This window comes from Vidua macroura, chromosome 3, assembly GCF_024509145.1.
Source record: "Vidua macroura isolate BioBank_ID:100142 chromosome 3, ASM2450914v1, whole genome shotgun sequence".
NCBI classification, from domain to species: domain Eukaryota; kingdom Metazoa; phylum Chordata; class Aves; order Passeriformes; family Viduidae; genus Vidua; species Vidua macroura.
Genome location: NC_071573.1, coordinates 43,421,537 through 43,446,494, shown reverse-complemented (window position 1 = coordinate 43,446,494; position 24,958 = coordinate 43,421,537). Strand labels below are relative to the sequence as shown.

The window sequence follows — 24,958 nt, the reverse complement described above, 5'->3', positions numbered from 1 at the left end:
CAGCCCCGCGGCAGCCGGCGCTGTGGTTTTAAATGGGCGGAGCGGAGGCGGGCATGGGGCGGGCGGTGGGCGGCCCGCGCTGGCCCGCGGCGCCCATATAACCCCACCTCCCGAGCGCGGAGTGCCGCGGCAATTGGCTGGATGTGGTACTTGGAGATGTTGAGCTGGCTGCTTCCCCCCATGTCCCTGCACACACACAGGGGCGGGTGGTGCGGGCGGGAGCGGGAGGCAGGGCTCAGCCCCGGTGGTGGCGGCGGTGGGGCTTCCCCTACTCGCTGCCTGCCCGCCGCCGTGCCCGAGCCGCTCCTGCTGCTGGGCTGCTGCCTACGGCCGCAGGACCCGGCCGAGCCGGGCCGAGAGGAGCGCGGGCGGCTGCTGGCGGCGGCCGAGATGATGGCGGAGGGCGGCGGCGGGCCGGCGCGCAGGAAGGCGCTATCGCTGCTGGAGGCGGCCCGATCCCGGTACGAGAGCCTGCAGATCTCCGACGACGTCTTCGGGGAGTCGGGCCAGGACAGCAGCGGGAACCCCTTCTACAGCACCTCGGCCGACTCCCGCTCCGCCGCCTCTTCCCAGGACGAGGACGACGACGAGGAAGACCAGGGGCGCCTGGCGGTGTCGAGCCCGCGGAGCAGGGCGGCCCGGCGCCGCGCTCCCCGGGCGGCGGCCACCCCGGCGGAGCGGCGGCGGCATCGGCAGGTCTGCGGCGGCAGCGCCGTCCCGGGCGGCCCCGGCCCTATGGAGGAGGAGGAGGAGGAGGAAGCGGAGAGGGGGGGATGGACGCGGTCGCTGCGAGACGTCCCACCCCCTCATTTCAAGGATGGCAGCGGTACGAGGAGAAGGGCTGCCGGGGCCGGGGGCGGCGGGCCCGGGCAGCCGTGGGGATGCCAGCGTGGGGTGCCCGGAGAGCGGCCCCCGAGGTCGGGTCGCGGCGTAGCCACGGGAGAGAAATCCGTACACGGGCCCGGCTACCGCTTGGGCTGCTACCCGGCGCCGGGCCTCGCCGGGGGACCACGGCAGGTGCCTCCTGCCCGGCCCCTTCCCGGGAGCGGCCCCGCTCTCCGGCCGCTGGTGCACAGGGCCGGGCGCGCCGGTGGTGGAGAGCCCGGCCGAGGCTGTGAGCTGGAGGGCGAGGAGAGGCCGCGTGTGCTTAGTCACAGGCATCCCCTCCCCGGCGGGGCTGTGGCGGTGCCCCGACCGCCGGCAGCGCAGGGCGCTGCGGGTCACCTGCCCCGCGCTGTGCGCTGGGGCTCTGGGATTGGAACTGGGATTCCCTCTGGCTGCAGGGTTTTCTATGCAGCCGTCCCTCAACTTAACCCTCCTTGCGTGGCTTTTGGCCAGAGGGAATACCAGGAGAGTGGTGAAATGACACAGCGCGACCTACAGCAGCAGTACATAGCACAGAGATATCTGTGGAGTGGCTTGTGTGGCAAGTTACACCGCTGGCTTGCCGAGGGAGCCATTATAACACATAATAGATCTGCAGGCCTCGACAGCCAAGTTGACTGTGTAGCAGAGCAGCAAGACATTGCAAGAACAGGTTAATGGTTACGAAAAGCTGGGATATGAAATTCAACATGTGCATCTCAGAATAGGATAGGATGATTGCTGTCAATTGAGTTGACAGTTTGTCTGTCCTAAGGTTGCTTATATTTTCTTTTTTTCAGTAGTGTTTAATTAATTAATTTGGCTTTAAAAGTAAATGCCAAAGAGTGCTGCTGCACTCAGTGTAGTGTGCTGAAATCTGTGCAGTGGGGTAGGCAGGAACCAATCTGAGGAAGCAGCTTTGGATGGTTTAGGAGGAAGGTATAGCTAGCACAGGAGCCCAGAGAAAGTTCAGTTGTGTTTCTGAAAATGTGAAAAAAGGAGCTATGTTTGCCTCTATAAATAGCTTGTAAAATGTTTTAAAATCACTGCTATGTGCCTCTGTAAAAAAATTCCTGAGTTCTATTGAAGGTTGTTATTCATAGTCATATCTAAGATGATGTTCTGGACTATAAGCTTCATGATGTGATGATATTTCAGCATTGATTATAATTTAGTTTATCTGCCTTTGATGGCTTATTACTTCATATTATTGCTTTATAGTAATATCCTTTTTAATACAGGCAGAACTGGGATTAGTGCTTTAATACAGGTTTGGAAAGGAATTGAGTTGATGATCTGTTAATTCAGGAATTCATATTTCCTTTGAAATAAAGGAGTCAGATTTGACAGGAACAATGCAGATGTCTCTTGAGGAAGGTGTATGGCTATTGCTGTGAATATTTCCTCCCACTAATAGATGCAGAAGAGGTTACTTCTGCCCTTCAGTTGTATTGATTGTGATGAGGATGATAGATGCTGCGTGCTCTTCATAGAATGGTGATTTGGTTTGGCAGAAGTTCAGGTAGTGTCATGATTTGATATGTAGGAAACATGTACCATCTGTGATATTTTTATTTTTGACTACTCAAATTCCAAGCTGTGGAAACTACTGCATTGTATATAACTGGGCTCTTATAAATCTAGTTTGTACATTGACTGGCTTTAGGCCTTGCAGTTATCATCAGAGTCATGCTAAATGTACTTGTGCTGGTACCATTGTTGCTTCATTGGACACCATTCTGACACAAAAGTTTGTATCTGTACTTGTTGAGGGAAGGGTCTCCACTGAGGTGCCTTGCAGTGATAGTATGTCTTTCAGCCTCTTATGGAATACAAGCAAGAAATACAGGGTAAGATAGAGCGCCAAGAAAACTGTATTCTCAGTTCAAATGTGTTGGATGTAAGATACTTTATTTCTAGGTTCTGAGATGAAAAAGAATAGGTTTACATGAGACTGAGATAAAAATGACCTTTGGTTAGCACCAAAACTTTAGAGCATGACCTTTTGGTCAAAATCTTAAGGTTTGCTTAGGGGCAAGTACTTGACATCATCTGATGCCAGGAGACAAATGTCTCATGAGACTTCAGCCTCATTGATGCTGGAGATGAATTCTTGAGTCAGACTAGGGTCAAGCTGTTTGGTTTGGAAACTGCCCTTTCATGGAAGGGTGTGTGGAGGAGGACAAAGTTTGAATTAGTTGTTGAGTGAGCTAAAGCTCCCAAGAGAAAAAATAAAGAGCCACTTATAAAGCTTGTGGTCTTTTTAACTACAAGTAGAAAACACTATCACTTCCCTTTTTTCTTTTGAATAGATTGCTTACTACTGCCTTTGCCTTCCCAGCCTCAATATTAAACTTACATCTTTAAAAAGCATTGTATCCATCCCTGGAATTAATGTTGAGCGCACAGGCTGACTGATACTTCATCCCAGAAATACACTCAAGACCCAGATGCGTTGGAAGCTGCTGGCAGTGTCTTAGGTGGTTGAATATGTCCTCAGTCTGCAGTCAGTCACTGCATGTATGTGTGGTGATGCTGCCTTGCTTGTGCGCAGGTTCTGACAAACTGGGAAAGGTCTGGCTTGACTTCTGTGCCAGGAGATAAGTGCCTGGCATAGCTATGCAACACAGTGCTGTTTGTGTCCCAGATTTTTTGTTTTCTGCCTCTTCTTCAGGAATCTCCACTTCCTGTTGTTCCTGTTACATTTAATGAAAATAGTGGGTGCTTAGATTCCCTGGTGAGGGGGTTGGGGTGGGGGGGAAGGCCCACAATGTGAATAGCTTTAAGTGATTTCCTTTGTTGAAATCCAAAATAGCTGTTAACTTTAACATAGAGGTTAAAATAGACAGCTTGCTGCCACTTTGTGTTATTTCCTGTTAAACTATTTTGCAAATCACTCTTTTAGTGGGTGAGAAAATTCTCAACCATATGATTGATACCCTGATTTTTAAACTGGTAACTTGAGGCACTGTGTAGTTCTAATGAAATCAGGTTGAGGAAATAAATGTCTGTCTCAAACATCAAGGCAGTAATAGAAGTTCTGAGGTACTGGGATGTGGTTAATAGATATGAGGTCCTGAGGAAGTTGCTGAAATGCTTTTCCTTCACAAAGAGCACCTGGCTACAGCAGGTCCATGGGTAGGTCAACATGTGTGTTTAAAAAGATGATGTCATCCATGATCAAATGCTGGATCCAGGCTTTTTGACCTAGTTGTAGAGTCCAGAAAGAATAAGAGAACAAATTGCTCCTAGGATAGGGAAAGCATAATTGAAAAGGAGAGAGAGAGAGAGCAAGCAACTACTATTACAAGCTAGTACTTACCAGTAACTCAACATAAGCCCTTCATTTCTGGTCACTCCTGCCTCAGACTTAATTGGTGTTCTCTTCCTTTCTTTAGGAGTGGGGTGGCTCTGAGTGGTGCTTTCCCTTGTTAGCTCAGTAATCTTGCCAGGAACTGTTGTGTAATACATAGAGGCATTGCTTCTGCTCTTGGTTCTTTGGAGGTGCGAATATCCTGGTATTGCTGCAGCTGGATGTTCCTGTTTTGGGGTAGCTGGCGTTTTCTTCCTAGGATCCAGTGCGTCCTATATCCATGTAGTTCAGCAACCAGAAAATTTGACCTCAGATGTAAGAGCACTTCTTACTGTTAGGATGCTATGTTAGAGTTATGTTTTAGGGTGGCAGCAATAGCAGGGAAATCTAAGCAGAAGTTAATGTTGAAGTCCTCAAAGATACAGGCAATTAGTGCTACTGTGCCTTCATTTTCTATGCCTTCCAAACCCTGTTCTTAATCCTAGACTTAAGGAGAAAATATTAAGAATGTTCCTTGCTGAAAGAGCATAGCAAATCCTCTTTGAGTTGCATTTAGACAGTGAAGATAGCTTTTATGAATTTCCAGTGTTTCTCTGAAACAGTGTGCCGTAAGTTGTCATCTTTGAAGAACATGCTGCTGTATAACAGAATGCTCTCAGGAAGAAGCTGCTAAGACCATGTTTAGCAATCTTGTCACCTTGAAGAAGTTTAAGCAAATATTTAAAGTAGTTTCTAGTATTTTCTGTTCCCAAGAGCATGGACAGTCAGATGGGAGGGCAGCATTCCAGCTACAAGGAGCCTGGGCCATAAAAGAGGGCCATATACATGGTACCACCTAACAGTGCAGGAGCTCTTGGTTCAAATCCTGAATAGAATCTGAAGGCTTTCATCTTACTAGATTGATGTTGATATTTAAAAGTTCTGGAGTAAGAAAAGTATGAAAGCTACGTAGTCACTTATGTCAGATTCTGTTTCAGAAATATCTGGCCCAAATTCTCTGACTCTAAGTGGATAAAGTGATGCCGATATGCTTTGTTCTTATTTGTCATCAGAGAACTTAGCTGCTTTTGACTTGCATAACCATGGAAAATATTGGGAAAGAATGCATATTTATATAATCTGTTCTTGCATTCTATGTAGAAGTTACTTATAATGACAGTATCACAACACTTTCAGGAAGATATGATAAATAAATCTCAAAGATGTACATTACTACTTTGCAAAGCCTTTATGGGATGACTTTGTCTTGAAGTTTTGCTAAATAAGTGAATTGTGCAAAGGCTTAATATCTCATACATCTTACAAAATCTAGATAGGCTTTTCAGGAGGTTTTAATGGCTTTAGAGCACATTTTCCTGCTTCCATTGTCACTGAAGAGAGCAAAGTGCATGTGACAGCCTTATTAATTAAAAAATTGAATGCAACTTGGCTATCTTGCCATGTTCCCTTGCCTCTTTTGCTCATACTTCTGTCTTAAACATGCATTTGGAGAATAACCTGGTATTTAGATAGACTTTACAGGAAAAAAGAACTAACACTGTTTTTTCTCTGCTTTTATAAAGAGAATCTGTTTTAGTCAGTACTTGAGACAGGAAAGTCTGTAAGCACTGCAGATTAAGGTCTTCTCCGTAGACACTTGCCTAGCCTTTTACAGAGAAAAAGCATATTTGCTTCTAGATTTGTTACTGCATAAAATGAGTGTTTTCTCCTTGTAGCTACTGATGGGGTCATTTAAATTAGTTCGGTTCCTACAGCGACTAATGTCCTTTAGTCAACATCTCAGAAACAGGACAGCAAACAGTTTCCATGTCCGTATACCTTTAAGTCAGCCTAGAGAGGAAATCAACCTCTCTGCTGAGTCTAATGAGGATGATAATGGTGGAGTTGACTCACAAACTCTGCACTGACTGCTGGGTCATAGGAAGTTGTCCTGGATGCCCTAGATTTAAAAGAAACTGGAAATGTCTCTTGCATGTTAGTGTTCTTATAGGAGTTTTGCTTCCCTCCTGTGCAAAAGCTTCAAAAATTTTGGAGTAGATGGATTTAGCAGTTTGGAAATACAAGGTATTTCTAAAAGGGAAGGTAATTGTGGATACAGTTACACATCCTGACTAGAGGTAATAATCACTGAGATACCTCATTCTTTCGAGTACTGCCAAAAATAGGGCATGTTATTAGAAAACAGAACAGATGGACTCAAAAGGAATGCATGGCTAAGACAAATTAATGAGGATACTAGCATGTGACACCTCAGTTCCTTGTAGAAGATGTAGTTTCTAGGAGCTTATCCAAGCTCCCCCTTCATATTCTTTAAAGAACAGGATGTTAACCAGTCACTGGCTCTGTGTGAAAATGAATGAACTTATACCTGAGAAGGTAATTTAAAAATTAAGGCAGAGTTCCTTGATTGACAAACTGCAGGATAATAGGCTTGGAAAGCTCCACAGATGATTCTGTGTCTGTATAAATTACTCTTGGACTATGTCCTTATTTTCTGTGAAAACGGCTAGTATTCATGTGACATGATAGAAAACATGCTTTTGATTCTGCTTTCTTTGATAACATGAGGGATTCACATGACCTGTATTGATAAACCATATGTGGTGTTAAGGACAAAGAACAAAACCAAGCAACTTCTATTCAGAAAGAAATACAAAGCTGTTACTATGCACCTGAAAACTGGGCAAGTTGAAGTGTAGTCAATGAGGCACACTGTAAGGATGCCAAAATCATGTTGGAGAGGGGTACACAGGAAACACAGAAGAAGAACTGTGTATGTGTCTGGATGGATGGGGGCAATTAGCTATGTGTTGGACAGGAAGATTATTGGATTAACATAAAAGATACTGCAAGCCCATTAGTGGGCACAAATGAAGGTGTTATTTCTAGTGAAGAAAAAGCAGAAAAATATTTAAAGCAACTGCTGTTATAACTGTGTTTCATTTCTGATTACATATGGCAGGGAGGTGGGTGTGTTTGAAGGATTAAATTCAAGGAAAAAATGAGAATATTTTTCTTTTTTGAAGTTACTTACAAAAATCACTGTTGTGGAAAGTCTGCTTATCCATTGCATATAGCCATCTCTGCCTTTTTTGGAAAGGTAGATGGTGGTTAACTTCTGAGTAGGGAGCACCTGTAGGTGTGCAGTGCTAGGGGTTGGCATGTAGCTGTGGGCGTGTGACTCTTCCCACTGATGTCATGGTGCTGTCTGCTGCTGGCTGCACCCTATTGACAGAGGGCTTGGACAATGGTAATCTTTTCCTGAGCCCAGGAAAACTACATGGCCAGGAAGAGGCTACATGTACTGAAACTTACAGATTCAGATTCACAGAATTATTAAGGTTGGAAAAGACCTTTAAGATCATCAAGTCCAGTTGCCAACCCAGCACCACCACAATGTTAATGACTAAACCACATTCTCAAGTACCATATTCATAGGTGTTTTGAACACTTAGAGGATGGTGACTCCACCTCTTCCCTGGGGAATCAGTGGTCAGCACTCTCCAGAGGGCAGGATAGTGGTTTGTAAACCTTGTGCTGCAGCAGCCAACTGACAATGAACCACCTTTGGTTTGGGGAAAGGGGTTCCCAGGATGATCTTGAAAAATGTAGGATGCTCTTACATCTGTCTTGCTGGATGTGTCACATTATGTATATAAATACATATGTGGATATAAATTATCATTTAGCCTTTCGAAGGGCTTCTAGCCTTCTGGACTGTATTTTTGAAAAGGATCACTAGCTGAGAAGACCTCCTTAAACTGAAGTCTTTCTCATTTTTTGGCAATTGTAGTTATCCCTTACTCATAAACTTGTCCTTTTATGTAGTTAGTGGTTGTTTTGAGATGAAGAAAAATACAGTCTTTGAAGGTTTATACTTGGAGATCTGCAGTAATTCCCTTTTGTCACTGACTGAGATTAAAAGAAATTAAGCTCTAACATTTGGACTGTATTTGAGTGATCTGTAGCTATTTTCATGGTGCTAATATTGTTGCAAGTAGTTTCATTTGTTTCTTTTAAGGGCTTGTCTTCAAGTGTATCAGAAAACCTTCCCCCTTGGGAAAAGAGTGATGGGTTTTAGAGTAGATGACATCTTGGTCTTTCTACATGATGAGGTTGTAGTTGACGAATAAAGAATGACTTCTCAAAAAAGGCCTTTCTTTATCTGCTTCTGTACTACAGGGTAATGACTCAAACTGACATCAGAGATGGTCTAAGAGATTGTCCAACCTCTACAGCAGCCCCCTGCCACTGTGCCCCTGGAGTCTGTCAGAGCCAGGGCCATCCTGCCACCCCAGCCAGGACAGTTGTAGCCAAGGGCACTGAGGCATCCTCAGGCACTGGGGTTACAGGTGAGGCTGGCTCAGGATGTGGGCCCAGGGCAGGGCAGGGCTGTGCCAAGCTGGAGCCTGGCCTAGCTGGGATGGAGGCTGATGGCTGATGGAGCTGGGGAGCTGTCATGGAGCACTGGGCCAGGAGGGCCAGGCAAGGCCAGTCAGGCATGGTGGTGACGCTGGGGCACTGACAGCAGCTCTTTGAAACAAGCTCCTTGGTAAAAGCTTTAACTTTCTGTCATGGCTCTTCCACAAAAAAAGCATTCGGAAGCAATTTGTTAGTGCTCACTTGAGCCATTCTTCCAGCCCACTTCCCAGTGGCTGTGGATTCTCTGTACCCTGTCCCTACAAGCTGTTGATAGCCAGCCCTCCTGTCAGCCATGGAGAGCCTGGCTGCTGCCACAGTGGAGTGGCCCTGGGAGTCACAGAGTGACGGGGAGATAGTGCTTGCCATTACCTACCTTTGACATTACCTTTGTTTCATGGGTGCCCTGCAAGTTCTTTTGGTGTAGATTACCTTCAGTGTTTTTGTCTTGTGTATGAGACATATGGGGATTTTGGTGCGTGGAGCAGTTGTGGAAAGCTAGGAATCAGCTGAGCCTTGTGGAGGCCCCCCATGGTCACTGTGTTCTGTGAGACTTTACTGCAGTGAACTGGAAACAAATTATTGGGGTGGGAGCCATCTCTGCAATACTGGCTCTGAGTTTCACATTGTACTTTGCATTGCACTACATCAGTTGCAACAGATCTTACAGACATTAAAATACATAGTGGGGAAGAGTAGGCAGATGAAGAAATATCTGATTGGATAAATACCATCTAATCCCCATCAGGTATTTTCACTAAAATTGTTATTACTGAAAATGCCTGTTTGTCTCTATTTGAATTGGATAGGTGTGACCTAGCATCTCCAAAAATGTGTGGCATAAAGATCTGTCAAAAGCTTAAATATTCTGATGGGACATTTTTACTTTATTTTTATTTAATTTCACTTAATTTTACTTTTTATTTTTAATTAATAAGAACCTGAAAGCACATTCCTGAAAGGACCTGGACTTCTTGAATTTGTTTATTAAAAGTTTAGATAACATGAAGTTGGGAGTGATTCCATGTACACTGAAGAGCAAGCTGAGAATTTCCAAGGTTGTTGATAGCCTGAAATAGTCTGGTGCAGGAAGCACAATGGCATGGTGCAAGAGGCGAATGCTTAGTGTGAAGGCAGCACTAACAGCAGAAGTGGAAAATGGAGTGGAAAAGGAACTGGTGGTTGAAGCTGAGCACCAGACAAATGTGACTCAATGTCATGCTGCTGTGAAAAGGCAAACATTGAAATGTAGTGTACAAGACTTGAAATGAGACTGTTTTGCCACTTAAGAGAGAGAGTCTGGGTTGCCAACCCAGGTGAGAAGCATGTAGTTAAATATGAAGAGAAAGGACAGAAGCAGAAAATCTACTCACTTGGCCACCTTTTAGTATTCTGGTTTTAAGCCAAAGGGCCATATGGGTAAGTAAAAGAGCTATTATAGGAAAGGGAATTATCTGCCTTACCTGCTCTGAAAACTAAATATGAGGAATAATGGATATAAATTGATGGATAATTGAATCAGACATGATAGAAACTCTCAGACGGTGCAGTGGTGCAGAAGACAAATGCGTCACTGAAAACCTAAGAACAAGTGTCATTAACCTGTTGTATCTCTTGTAACAGACTGACACCCAGTATATGTGCTCAATGGGGATAGAGACCTTGGACTGAAGGACTTCCTAAGGTCCCTTCCAGCATTCTTTTCCTTTGTTTTAGATTGGCTAAGATAAACTAGCAAGCTGCTTAGTGGCAAGTTACATGTTGGAGTGTTATGCAAAGGACTTGCTGCTTGCATCTTCCATGTTAACTTTTGGAGTGGGGAGAAGGCTGTGCAGCTTGTGGGGAAGAGCTGTGTGCTTGCAGAAGGCTACCTGATCTGTTAAGGTGAAACTCCCTCCTTCCCTTTGTCCCAGAAAGTGGTCCAGGCAAACTTGATGGTTACTTAGAGTGTTGTTTCCACACTCACTTTGATGGTAATGAGCTGTGTGTCCATGAATCTTGTATCTCTACTCAAATGATTTACACTGAGACTTCTTTATGTTCAAAGCACTAATCTGCTTTTGTTAGGGATGTCTGATGTGACACTACCCAAAGACTTGTGAGATTAGCAATGCTACACTCTGGAGGCAGTGCATCAGTGGTGCCTGAGTTTGTACTTGCCTCTGTTCATGACAATTTTTGAGGTATAAAGAGCTTCCTTGCAACTGAATCCCAACACAACCCTCTGTAGACCATAAGGATAGATAGATGGAAGAAGACAAGTGCAGGTCTGGAAAAGGCTCAGCTAAGTCATGATGTAGACACCTGCAATAATTGATGGTCATATAAGAAGTGTCCTGGCAAGAAAGAACAAGAGAATGTCTACTCCGTGTTTTTTTCAGTTAATGGACTGGTGTCCTGGTTCAGGGCAAGTCTGGGGAAAGAATTCCCCTCCCCCCCCCACAAAAGGGTTCCTTTAGGAAAACAGATTCAATTGGCCCCTCCCCCCAGCCAGTTCGGGAGAAAATACCTCTGGAGGAAAAAAGTGGAAAAAACCTGTTTATTATACAAGAGAACTTAGACAATATTAAACAATAAGACTTCTTGCCACTCCAAGAGAGACAAATTCAGAGCAAATCCCCCCCCCCGGGCTGCAGCTCAGCTCACTCAGTCTCTGACCAGTCCTTCCGGCGCTGGCAATGCCGCGGCCCAGGCCCGGCCCGCTGGGCCACAGATGTGAGCTGCTGATGCTCTTCTAGTGTTCAGTCCAGAGCAGATCCAGAGAAAGGAAAAAAACCACAGTCCAGAGAACTTCTCTGCCTCAGCTAGCTAAAACTAACTAGAAAAAGCAAAGGAGAGCTCTGTCTCGCTATCCGTCCGTCCGCAGACAACACCGTCCCGGAGCAGGAATGTGGAGGAGGGAGTGAGTTTTTTGAAAACAAACCCTGAGCTTCTTCCCTCCTCCTTTCACTCTTAGAACAAGACTTCAACATAAACAGGGCAGACGATTAGAGATAAAGGCATCATACAGCCACCCTAGGACAACTGGGCATCAGAAGGTTGTTCCTTCACTTATTTGTGAGCATTGCAAAATTGTTTCATCTTCAAAGACTACTTTTTGGCACTTACATCTTCTTTTTTCCTGATATTTACCTCAAGTATATTAAAAGATTTGCTGTTTAGCTTTTTTGCATTTTTTTCTAGGTATTTCTTTTTCTCTTTTTGCTTCTTCTTTTTTTTCTCCCAAGGCTAAAAATAAGAAAGTATAATATTTCTTCACAACATTGCAAGAATACACCCCTACTTCTAGTAGTGGTTCTCTCCCCTTTCCAGTGTAGGATCAACTCTTTGTTGACAAATTGAACAGGTGTCCAAGTAAGGTCTTACAGTTCCTTGTTCAAAGGTACTAGTATGTCACTATCTTCACTAAAGATAACCAAAAACCTGCTTTGTGCTATCCAAAAAGTGACTGTTCTAGAAGTCAGTTGTGTATCATTTTTCTGCAGAATAAGAGATTGTATCTGATTTCAACAGACAATTAGAGAAGAAACTTTCAATATGGGTTTTTAAGATTTATTTTGGCCAATACATTCAGGTACTATCTAGTAGGATGATCAGCCCAGTATTTTCTGCTAGTGTTTTGAGCATAAAATTTGTTCTAATTCCATATCCTGGTAAAAAAATGAAATAATGCCTTTCCCAAAGTCGCCTCCCTTCATCCAGACAACTTCTTTCTCAGTCAAGGATCTGGGTAAGGAGGATACACTAATACTCTTACTCATCTGTGCTGCTGCCAATTCACAAGTATTGAGCTAGAAATATAATAGATAAATTAAACTTTTCTTTAAGTAATATCTTGGAAGCTTATGCACTAAAAATGGTTTTAAGGTCACCTATGATGCAAATGTCTGCATTTGCCTTCATGTCTTTCCTTAGTCTTTTCTTAAAATCTATTCAGTGTTTAAGGTATGGGGATCAGAGTAAAAAGTTAAAGTCATCAAGGTTCTTATTTCTTTTAGGAGGTCTTTGTTTTCCCAGCTTAACATGTTACCTTGAACTTGTATTCATTTAGGTTCTTCTTATGGGACTCCTTGTATTTGAGGATTAGAAACAAAAATATATACTAAACTGCAAGATTCAAATTTTTTTCTGTCTTTGTTGCAGGTATTTCAGCTTCTGGTGTCCTGTCCTCAAACTCTTGAAACTTACTCTGTTATGAACCTCATTAGTTGCCTTGAGAATGAAGCCAAAGTCCTTGCCGTAACAGATCAAGCATGCCTAGGTTATCATGAATCTCTGTCATGAAAATTGCTGTCTTCACTTCCTCCTTCTTCCCCTTCATCCCCCTTTATTTTATTGAGGAGCATTTTGGATCTTTCTGTACAAGGCATGGCTGTTTCTGGTTAAGAGGGGTGTGAGTTCAGCCAGCAGTACCAAAACCTGTAATCCCACTAGACTTGGGTGAATTCAAAACACATTGAACTATGTTGAGTGCAAATAGTAGTGTAGGCACCTAACTGCTTCATGGGGACAGATGGTAGGTATAAAAAAGTAAGCTATGGGTATTTTTGAGTTGGTACTGTCAGAGTGGGTACTGAATATGAAATGGTTCTAGAAATATGAAATGGAGTTGATGCTGGTAATGTGATGCTGTTGTTGAGATTACACTAGTTTTTAACTCTTTTTTTTTTTTCTTTTATTTTTTTCTTTTTTTTTTTTTTTTTTTTGGCTACTAGCTATCTCTCCCTGAATCAGTGAAAATAAACTAAGTGAGCATTAGTTTTTATCTAAAACAGACATTTGTATTGTATGATGAAGCAGAAATGTTTGATAGCATTTTATGGGCATACATTGCAGGAGAGTGAGTGAGATGTTAAAATAAAAACCGTGCCTTTTCTTCAGGTCTTTTGCTGAAAGGTTGACTCAGAAGGAGTCTGAGTACTGACCTGGAGCAGCTTGACATTGAGTAGTGCACTGCCAATTGCTCTAACGTCAGCTTTCTTCCTAAAATAAAAGGGTGATGGGTTTATTTTTTTAAGCTGAAATGGGTGGCTAAAGGGAGAATCCTTCAGCACAATACTTTAATCAGAAAAGGAACAAGAAATAAGTCTAACAAAAGCTGCTCAAAACTTTACTTTTAAGCTTTCAGTTTCTACTGAATCCTTTTAGTCTGTACTATAACCTCTTTCTAACCTGCCCTTCTGTGCTGCAGCATTTAGTTCCTCTATTTGTATTTTGCTTTCTAAAATCTCATGCCATAAAAATGAATGTTTCTCTTGTATCTTAACATAGATTCTACCAATACTTCCCTTTTTAACATCTTGTTCTTAGTCATTATGAAACTTCCTTTTTTTTATTCTCTGGGCTCTGCTGGATACCATGTCTCCACTGTTCTTGTTAAAATTGCGGGTAGTCAGGGGCAGGAGTTAATCAGATTTTGCTTCTTAGTAAGCCAGACTTTGTGCAATTTTGCTCTGCCCCATGTCCATTCTCTTGGGATGAGAAGGTAAAGTAAAATATCTTCCAGATATTGAGTTCCTACCTAACTTATGGGAAGATAGCTGATGGGGTGACAGCCTTTTGAATTGCCCTTGCTGAAAGATGGCTCACTTGAGTTAAATCCTTATTAGTCAGCACATTTGTAGTGAGAAGAGCCTGTAGGCTCCAACAGCATCTCCTGTGATGAAAAAGCAGGTTGATGTTGAGATGTGAGGTCATGTGAAACCAGATTCTGCCTGTTCTTGCCTCATAGTGTCGCATAAAGATAACAGCTGGTACTTCTAACATAACAAAATTATGGCCAGGTGCTCTTGACCACATTGCTCAGCCAGCTTGCTACAGCTGATGCTCCAGATCTGCTTTTGTGGATGATACAATATGTGAACTGTCATACCCACCACAGCATCTAACATAGCATTAAAAAACTGGCAGGAATGCAGTATGCAGCTCAACAAAATCTGAGTTCAGATCTGATAGTTCATATGGGTTTGATTATCCCATGATTATTCAGTTCAGATATGATAGTTCACATGGGTTTGGTTATCCGTGATTATTCAGTCTTCTTTTTGGATGAAGGTTGCACTTCAGGAGTGTCAGCTGCCCTTGCATGGAGTTTTGAGTTAGCATTATATTGTGTCTGAGTTATGAATGCATCTGTGCTCTTGCTGCCTAATAGAAGAGACCAATGCAATTTTAGAGGCTAATGCCCCAAGTAATGGGCCCAATTCCTTATAGCAAACATTTAAGGAATATTCTCCCTTCTTGATCACCTGTATTGGCAGGAGTGGGGATTTTGTCTCCTGTGTCTGATTCTTCACTCACTTTGTGATTTGTACCCTGTAGTCCCTTATTTGCCTGACATTGGTTCTAGAGGCAGGAGGATGTGACCAAAATCAAGTGATTGCTTTCTTTAGAGAAACTAAGTGTTATGGTTTCTATAAGCAGTTCTGGTGTAGCTGTTTTTCTTTTCCTCTAAGGCTAGCTGAACTCAGTGTTCTACATATTGGTAGATTTTGAATGCTTCCTAAAGAAAGGAGACACAAAGATTTATTCTAAGTTTTGCTTTCTCTGACTACTGCTGTAGAGAGTCATTGTTAGCTACCTTGTTTGTAATTTAGAAGAGGGAGGAGAAAGTAAGTAAATTTTTAAACGCAACTAAAAAGGCTTTTCTAAGAAGAGTTTTAAGCACCTAGTTTGCTGTGTCTTGAAGGACTCCATGCTACACTTGCCAATATTCGTTCTTTTGCAGTTATTTCTGTGTTTTTTATGGACTGCATCACTTGACATTATAATACCTATACTGTTAAATCATTTGTTTGGAGCAGTCCTAGGCTAGAAGAAGTATGCTTAATCTCACTTCAAAAATATGTACTTCAGGGTGGTGTTGCACTGATGCCTAAGAATAATTTGATCACTGTAGTTTAAAGTTAAGTATCTGCCTCAAATGGTTTCTTCTGGGCTGGAGTGAAAAGACCGTAGAAGAGGTTACTATTGTCAAACAATAGCCTCAAAAAATTCTTAAAAGACATCCCTTTTGATGTTTATTGAAAGTACTACCTGCTTGCTTCATATTGCCATGACAGCAGAAAGTTTGGTATCTGATCTGAGTGGTAGAAACTAACATTAAATCCCTTGATCAAAAGGAAAAATCCATGCTTCCAGAAGAACTTAAGTTCTAATTTGCTTGCTAAGATTTGCAAAGAGTGAGCAAAATCTGTGGTGGTCATAAGGCCCAGGATGGAGGACAAAGTGGCTGCAGGATAGACTACAAAGGATTTTCCTAGTAAAAAGACATTCCCCCTTTTTCCTGCCATGACACGTATTGTAGCCTCAGTCTTGCTTTTAGGATTAATAATTTGCATGGCTGACTGCAAGATGAGTGTCTGCTCTGGAAACCTATTTCTGCTAGAGAAAAACGCAAGGCTCTTACACATCCTTTTGATTTGCAAGTGACACAAATTAAAATTCAAAGGGGAGTGTCAAGGGATGTAAATATAGTGCATTATTCTTTGAATCCAGAGATGCATATAAGTATATGCATAGGTGATACTACCTTAGTGATATGTGACATATGACTTGAATGATATGTTTCTTGAGTGACATGAGAAGTGTTATACCAATGTAGAAGGACCTCTGACTGATACCACCACTCCCCTGCTCTTACAAGAAGACAGTTTTCTCAAAGGACAAAGGGGAATTACTCCTTTTTATATTGGTATAAAACCTACAAGTAGATCAACTGAAGCTTATAGGATTTGAGCACCCATTCAGCTGTCTGCTAAAAAGAGGGTGAACTGTATCTGCTAGGCTGCTTTAGTCATGAATGCAGTTAATGGAGACTTCTAGGACAGTGTTCCCCAATAATTTTTGATCATTCACCCCTGTCAGTGGAAGTTTTTTCACCAGGTACCCCAATCTATGTATATTTATTTATTTATTTCTATATTATATACCTGCACTACTGTGCTAATATACTATGTACATTATAAAGCATACATAAAACCAGAATTTAAACCAGGATGAGATAAAGATGAAATTAACACTGTTTAATTTTTTAATTTTTTATTTGTTAACAACTGAGAAAAATGTTTTCTTCCTGCAGCCAAGTAGGTTGTCTTGTGCAGCACCCCATGTTGGAAAGCACTGTGCTAAGGCCTATGAAAGGATCTTGGTAAAAGTTTGTGTATGGCCAAGCAGATGGTACCTGGATCTTGGCAAGGAGGACTGTGGTAATTTGCGTCCAGCTCTGCCAAACTGCTTCAGTTCAGACCCAGAAAGAGAATTTCTGTGAAGTGGTTTGAATCCTTCTGCCAGGGATGCTACCAGACCCGGATGTAGCTGTGATGAAAAGCCGTATGTTCACCTGCTTTCTCTGTCTTCTCTCTTTTCCCCAAATAAATAACATTCTAGCTTGCTTAGTGGGCTTGGAGTTTTCTCAGACAAGGCTATAAAAACTCCAGGCCTGGTTTTGCTAATAATAATCTGAAGACTTTTTTTACCCCCACTAAAAACATCAATGAGGGTTATAGAATCTGGACCTTAAGGGAAGCATGTAAAAATATCTTGATGTGGAAGGTAAAATGTTACCTATTCAGGGCCATTCACAGTGAGCAGGAAAGGAGATGTATCAAAGGTGATGGAAGAAGCTGATGGAGTTTCACAGTAGATCTCTTACTTAATTTTATGAGGCAGTCAACATAAAGAATTAATGGCAAGAAATGTTGTTTAAATGAGAGCTTTGTGAACATAGTAACAAATGGCTGAGGAACTGGAAGGGCCATGTAAAGGAACAAATCTGTCTATAATATAAAACCAACTTTAGCAGTTAGGTCCAGAAAGCTTAGGAAGTGGGAGGCTCCCTTTTTTTTAAATGTGAACACAGCATGAAGTTCTTTGAAAATCTCTCCTGTATGAAATCTTTCTTGCTGCTAGGTCCAAGATGAGAAATACAAGCTACTTTCTGCTTTTACAACCTAAACTATGTTCTTACAGTGATTAATTCTTATGAGATCTTTCAGCTTTTATTGGTTCATATGAAGAAGCCTGGACAAGCTGACCTCTAAGTGTAGCTGTGATCTGGTGTTCTGGATGGCTACTAGTAAGCAATGCTTGTCTGGTGACCTCCAGTATTTTCCCTGCCTGATCTCAGAATACAGCACGCTAAGCCTGTGTTTGAAGAGGTGAACTTGGCTCCAGAGCAACAGAGCATCTTCCCTGAAAGGCTGTGGGGGAAAGTACACAATACTTTCCTTTGCAAACCTAGTTCTGTGGCCTGGTTCCTGCTGCACTTGTGTCTGCCATGCATGGTGTGGGCTGCGGTGGGAGCTGCCAGGAGCCAAGCAGCCAAGCAGCTCCGCACGCTGCACACAGTAGCTGGGCGGAGGTTATGGGAGTGGTGCTGTGTTGCTGAGGGACTGCTGCTGCTGCTGAGAGTGAGCAGTGCTGTGCCACTGAGGATCCATCCCACTCTGACTCTATGCGCTGTTTAGCCCTGAGTTGTGTTTCTGGCTTGCTCTCTGCAGACGCAGCTCCCTGAAAACCTTTCCAGGGGGTACAGTGGCTTGTAAACACATTTGTGTCACCCTGAAGTTAACACAGGCAGTACAAGTAATAAATCCCATATTTTACACAGGAAAAGACTGTGACTGCCTTTTTTTTTTCACTCCTAATTGCTGAAGAAGTGCACTGACTTCTTAAAACTGGCAAGTTGTGGATTTATAAGAGTAATTAGGAAGCCTATGCGCTTGGAGTCCTATGGAGTGTGTCATGTATCCTGCATGTGGTAAGAGGATTAGGCATGTTGATGTACATGGTATATAGAAGTCATTTCCTGAACTTTCCAACTGCTTGCCTATTTTGAGTTGAGACGTTCAGACACTCTGTAGCACTGGTCACTTCTTAGGGCAGGCAGAGCAAGGATGGAAAAAGACAGTCTAACAACAGGGGCAGGAATAAAAAATCAAAAAGAAAACAAAAAGCACACAAAGTGATACTGTGCATGTGTAAAGGAGTCCTGACCCTAGCAAGGATTGCAAATACATGACCTCCACTTTGCATCTTACATGTCCTAAGAAAATATTAAGACTCTCATCTGCCTCTTAAGCCTAATGCACCAGCAGACAACATATGGCTTGTCCCAAGATTTTTGAGGGTGTTGGGGAGGAACATGGAGAATATAAAGCAAGGGAATTACAAATTTAGAAGTAGGTGTAAGAGCAGATGCAATATGGAGTGATGAGAGCACCTTTGCCTCTTAATCTGGGGTGATGACAGCAGGGAAGACTTTTCTTACTGGGCAGTTGATGAAAATCACCTAGAAATGCAAGTTCATGCTTTCCTACAGAGAGCAGTAAAATCCAAGGGAGACTGGTACAACCCAAAAGAAACAGGTTTGAAAAAGCCTGAATATTATCCCCATGCTCCTGTCACCAGCCTTCTTGGCAGATTCAGATTTTGAGCTCTTCTAGAAGACCTGCAGCATCATCCTGCTGATCACCCTCTCCCAAGTGGGTGCTGCAGTAGGTGTTCACATCTGTTTGTGTGAAGTAGCATTGAATACTTTGGGGGCAATGTGCTTACTCTAACAAATACTCCCTGTCTTCTCCAAGAAGAGCCTGTTGCTGCTGGGAAGCACTTGCAGAGACCAGTACTGTACCTTAGCTTATGTGAGATGGAGATGAATCCTTAGGAGATTCTGTACTGCAATTAATATTAATGTTTGTGGATTATAAGGTTACCTCCAATGCTTTACTGAAGTGTCTGGATTTCTGATTGCTGTATTTTTTTTTCCTTTTTTCATAAATAACTAATTGTTGAACAAAACAGAAAGCCATTTCTTTGTGAGACTTACTCAAAAACTGGAGGTTCATTTTTCAATGGCATATGTGTGTGTTGTATGTAAAGGAGTTGATGTGAAGGCTTTCAGCATCTCATTAGTTGGGTCATTTATACTGACTTATTGACTTTTATTTACAAAAGATAAATTAAATATTCTGATGATTTACTTGGAAACATATCAGGCTTTTTTCCCTCCTTCAAACACAGAAGCCCTACCTTTCAAGGCAGGGTCCTCACATCAAATATTGCTGATGCTTAAGGTGGATTTTTATTTTAAATTTCTGGAAAGGAGCAAGTTGCATGGGAGTAATGGTATTTGTGACCAGTGTGTACTAGAACAAACCAGGAGCCTGGGAAAGAAAGATGAGATGGTGGGATTGTACCTGTGAGAGTTGCTAGTGCAGGAGAGGAGTCCCCCCATGGAACCATCCCAAAGCAGTCTCCTGGGATTTAGCTATGAAGGTCACCCTGCTGGTAATGGCAGTTGTGCTAACATAAAACTATCCATGCTGCTTTGTACAGTTATTTCATAAATATTTCATTCACAGCTGTCCCCACAGACAGATGTGTAGCTGCTACATGGTCTTGTAAAAGCTGTATTACAGGTGGTGTATGAAGTCAGCACATCAATGGTCATCTCTAATCTGCTAGATGTGCCCAGTGTCAGCTGGGCTGCCAGGAGCAGTGCAGTAAAATGTTAATAGAAAACTACAGTAGCAAAAGAGCGCAATGGACTATCAGCCATGGAAGCTGTGGTACAGGAATTCCCCTGAGGAGGAGCATATGCAGTCCCACAGCCAAATAATGTGCAAAGAATTATGTAAACTGACACAATACAGTACTACTTCAGCTTTGACTCTGCTGCTTTAGGGTCTTTGGCTTTTGGAAATTATTTTAACCCTAAGACCTTGTACCAGTGTTTTGGGAGATTTTATTGGATGTTGGGAAAATGGTGATTGGTCGATTGCAAGATCTCACCACAGAAATTAAGTATGTAATTAAAGGTGTCAACATGAGCTGCAGTGGGCTGTTTATTCTTTGTACTTGTCACAGCTTGAAAGCTTTGTAGCTTTAAAACATGATTGTAAACACAAAGAAATACTCTCTTAATTAGACAGTTTTTTGCCATGGCTTAAATCTACAACAAGGCACGCTTCCATGGAAGACTGCCACAACATGTCTGGCACGTTCTCATTCTCAGACCAGTGCTGTTGGTGGTACAGCATACATTTGATCAATGAGAAAGGTGTAAGACCTGTCTGCTCGGTCTCTTGAAAATGCCTCAAAATTTAGTTGTTCTTCAACAGTGTCTTATCACACAAGGTAATCTACTGAGTGACAGCCAAAATTATTTACCCTTGGTAACCCAGTCTCAATGCCCCAGTGAAGTTCTTTACCTTTTGCAGGCTGAAGTGCCAGCACACAGCAGTATGAAGGAGGAATGGGCAGGGTGCCTTCATTATTACCCCAGGCTTTGGAAGGTCACTACCTCATCAGGGGACGAGACTGTCTTTGGTGGAACAGTGCATTACTCATCCCTGACCTATGCCAGGTTTGCCTACTACACTTGATGCTCAAGGGTTTTGCTATAATGCTTAAGAAAGCGGAATGACAGTCTGGATCCAGTACACAGCATGGAAACAAGCTGAATTGCAGGAAGTTCCTTAGTTTGCTAAATACTTCATTAATTTTACTATTTGATTTTCTAAATAAGTTCTCTATTTAATTTTTCACTAACTCAGTGCTGCTTGCTGGGGAGGCCAGGGACTCTTAGGACCAGAGTCAGCACAGAGGAGCTCTGTTCTGGTTTTCAGTCCACTTTCATTTGTCCTTGGATTGCTTCTAGACACAGCTCTTAATGCTCTCTATGGATAAAAGTCAGACTGCAGTCTGTGGATCGCTTTATTGCTGACGCTGTGAAGAAAACAATCCTTTTTAATGCCGGGGAGGAAAGAGAAAGCGACCTTTGGTACAAGGAAAAGCTGTTTGGTACAATTTTTTTACTATGGTTATTATGTGCAGACATGGAGGCATTGTCAAAGGCTTACTTATAAGGTTGGAAGAGTGCAGGTAAATCATGCTTTACTAAATAGTTTGGAATAGACTTACTGAAACTAAATGTAGAGCAGAAGTGTGGCTACTGAGCACCCATACAAGGGTGCAAAGTAAATTTCTGTAAAGGTGACCTTGCAAAAACTTACCCAGAAGCATGGGCTGCTGAGAGTGAGCCCTTATAATCTACAAAAAGTACCATCTTTGGAAGGACTATGTCCAGTTTCTTCTTTCTAAGCCAAGAGTGCCTGCCTGGGTGTCGTTGACTTTTTAAATTGCCTCCTCCTAAGCTGGCTCTCATCTCTAAGCAGTGCCACAGTATGGATCATGTTTTCATAATTTATATTGAATTCTTGTGCAAGGCAGTCCCTAAAGGAAGCTAAGATTTGTCTATGAAAATAACAGGTGCAGACATCTACTCGCTCAATATATTGGTCAGAATCACAGCTGGTATAAATTAGGATGATGCCTTTGACTTAGCAAAGTAGGCCTGCCACTGAAGCTTTGGTAACTTTTTCTAATGAAGATGAACAAAAACATGCAGCATAATATCCTAAAAACCTGGATACTTGCTGGCCAGTTCCTACAGGACAGCAGTCTCTGAAATAAACTGGAATAAAACTTAGAAAATAATTAAGTGAACTTACTTCAAGCTGTCTTGACAGGCTTGTCATAATGCTGTCAAACTGGCTATGGTTTGAGGATGGTCTGATGTACATTTCCAGGCCATTAAGAATAGAGCTGGTATGAAGACTGATATTCTGGCAAGCCAGATAAGCTCCAGTGCTTCTAAAGGTTACATGAGGAAACTTAGTGTGAACAGAAATTCTGAAAAATATTCACTTGGGAAATACTAAAACGTAATTTTTTGCTTTCTTGCCTTTTTTTATTTTTTAGCTCTATATAATACTCCCTACACATTGAAAAATATGAGAAATTGTTTTAACTGTCTGTCATATTTCATTAATTGACACCTTCCATAAAGACGTCATGATTTTTTTGATGGATGAGTATTTTCTGATGAAAGGCTTCTGTCAGCATCTTTTTATGTTCTCTAAATAAGACTCAAAAATCATGTGCACTTTTGCAAAGGCAACTTGTCAGGAATATAAAACAGTCTCTAATTGCTTGGACTTAGGAAAAAGGAATTAATTGGCTTCTTAAACCTTGGTTTTTGAAGACTGTACCATATGTTGGAGGAGAAAGTATTTCCCAATGGCCAAAAAAAAAAAAAGTTTCTGGATTGATTTTTCTTAGGTATGTATATTATATGCTGAATGTGCTATTCTCATGGGTGGCTATAAATTGTTAGATTTTTCCTTAAAGAAGACAATAAAATTACTTCTAAATTCTTGAGCTGATACTTCTATCACTCCTGTTTCTGATTTGGGAGTATTGGGGTCTGCCAAGCTGTTAATGAAGTTGCATTAATTTCAAAGTTAGCTGTGATAGCTCTGCACAAGGCTTTACACACCATGCAATTTGGGTTATTATACATAGGGTAACACCTGGGCCTGTCAGAGTAATGGGATATTTTACTGTGGGCCTCGATTGCAGTTTGAATGAGAGCAGTCTCTTTTGCGCAGCAAAGCAAAAGAACTTTATTTCACTGCATATTCTCCTTACATATCTGATTTATCCTGCCCAAAATAACAATGCTTTTGACCTTCTTAAGATTTGTATGCTATGTTGTAAGCACTGATAGGTTACACTGCGTTTTGAAACTTTCTGTCTATTGTCCATCCCGTATTCTGAGTCTGTGAACTCTGAGCTACTAAATTACAGGTTGGTACTCGGAACATAAAAAAATGGGAAAGGATACATAAACCTTTTAAAAATGCTCTCAAATGACTTAATTCTGCAAACCAGTTAAATAAGGAAAAAGCATTTCATTCACTTGGAATTCTTATTTTTTTCCTAATGTGTTGCTCAGCAAGGAAGACTAGAAAGGGAAATGAAGCAGGGGGAAGAATGTGACCAGTGGGGTCCCATCCAAGAGAAAAGACCAGAGATTGTAGGACGACATGCAGGGGCTGCCTGAAGTTCCACCTGAAGTTTTTCTTAAATTGTTCTGCGTGTTCTGCAGTGGGTATGTTTGCTGAGAAGTTGAGTGTGCAGCCTGCTCTCTTGCTAGACATCAGAGCCAGCAAGGCATCTGCAGTTTGCCCTGAGCTGAGTTGAGCCAAAACCGGCTCTGCAATGCACACACTCCGGGGGCAAGGTGCCAGGTTTTGCTTCACAGTCGGATCGCCAGTACAGACACACAAATGGCTTTTCATGCTTAGTTTTTTTCATTTATTTTGAGACTATTCTTACAAATGGAGATGTCTCTTTGTGGGAGACATTCCTTCTGAGTGCAAAAGAGAAAATGGAACCAACTAGTCAAAATAGCAGTAATGACTTGCAAGGTGGTTGCTGTGGATTGCACAAGCAAGTTCTTGCTGGCAGACAGAGTGAGAAGGAAGAGCTTGTGTATGTAGGTTGTATCATAACAGAAGTTGTTTGTTATTTTCCACATCCTGCAAGGTCACTTGGAGCAAGCCCAAAGTTCTGGTGCTGGCATGTGTGCTGCGCAATCAGAGGTTACTCAGTAGAGCTCTGTCCCTGTCCTGACTGTGCATGGAATACTGGGTCTGGCTGCATATTCAGACATTCCAAGAGCGCTTTTGCAGTTTGTCTCTGTAATTTGTATTGGAAACCCTGACTGGCTTTGAAAGAAACGCTATGAAAGTAAATATATTCTCCATGCAAACACTCTATAGCAGAGGAGAGAGAAAAATCTGAATTTTACAGTCATAATTCTATAATCATTCTGAGAATGGACAACTAGGCAAAGCCACTCTTTAATTTGTCTGAGTAAAGCTTTGAAAGCTAAACAGTGCATGTATGAAACACTGAACTCTTCATATCAGTATTTTCTGGGTAAGTGCCATTTAAGTCAATGTAAAAATCCTTTAAAAGTACAAATTAGCTATTTAAGTTCCTTATGCAGACAGTTGGCTCTCTCTAGGGGATATATTTGTGTATTTAGAAAGTCATATTTAAATATTTTAGGCTGGTTGTTAACTATGCAAAACTAAATTCATGTTAAAAATTCACTTCTTTTCCTACTGAAATTCAATGTCGCTCTTGTTATATTGCATATCAGTAAATTATGAATCAGTTGTGCTCATTTTGCCAATAAAGGCTGTTTTTTAAAACAATGAGATTATAGAGGAGCTTTCATAATTTTATTTAATCAACAATTATGTTGATGTTTGAGTCAGAAAGTGATTGAGCTTGCTTTTTTAGAGCTGTGTGGGTTCTGCATGACCAATGAGATACAAAGCTTGTATATTTATTTCAGGAAGGAGAGGAGGTAGCAGGTTCTCTGTGTCTGGAGCAGGACTGCTGGGTAAGGAAGGATTATTGTATCCCGTATACCTGGCAGGTTTCCATTATCACTTATCAAGGTAAACTTGTGCAGTTGCTGAAAATTTAATTACACCAAAATCA

General features: G+C 42.0%; 1 protein-coding gene across 2 annotated transcripts in view; it reads left to right on the top strand.

The window, feature by feature from the left end:
- Window positions 1-299: 299 nt before the first annotated feature.
- The window catches only part of PGBD5 (piggyBac transposable element derived 5), a 64,238-nt gene continuing 39,579 nt past the window's right edge, over window positions 300-24,958 (top strand). The window contains exons 1-2 of one of the 2 annotated variants that reach the window (XM_053973446.1): window positions 324-602; window positions 711-826. In XM_053973446.1, the coding sequence (XP_053829421.1) occupies window positions 391-602; window positions 711-826 (328 nt within the window). In that variant the 5' untranslated portion in view covers window positions 324-390. Of the gene's footprint in view, window positions 827-24,958 lie in introns of both variants that reach the window. The other variant, XM_053973445.1, reaches the window with a different exon arrangement.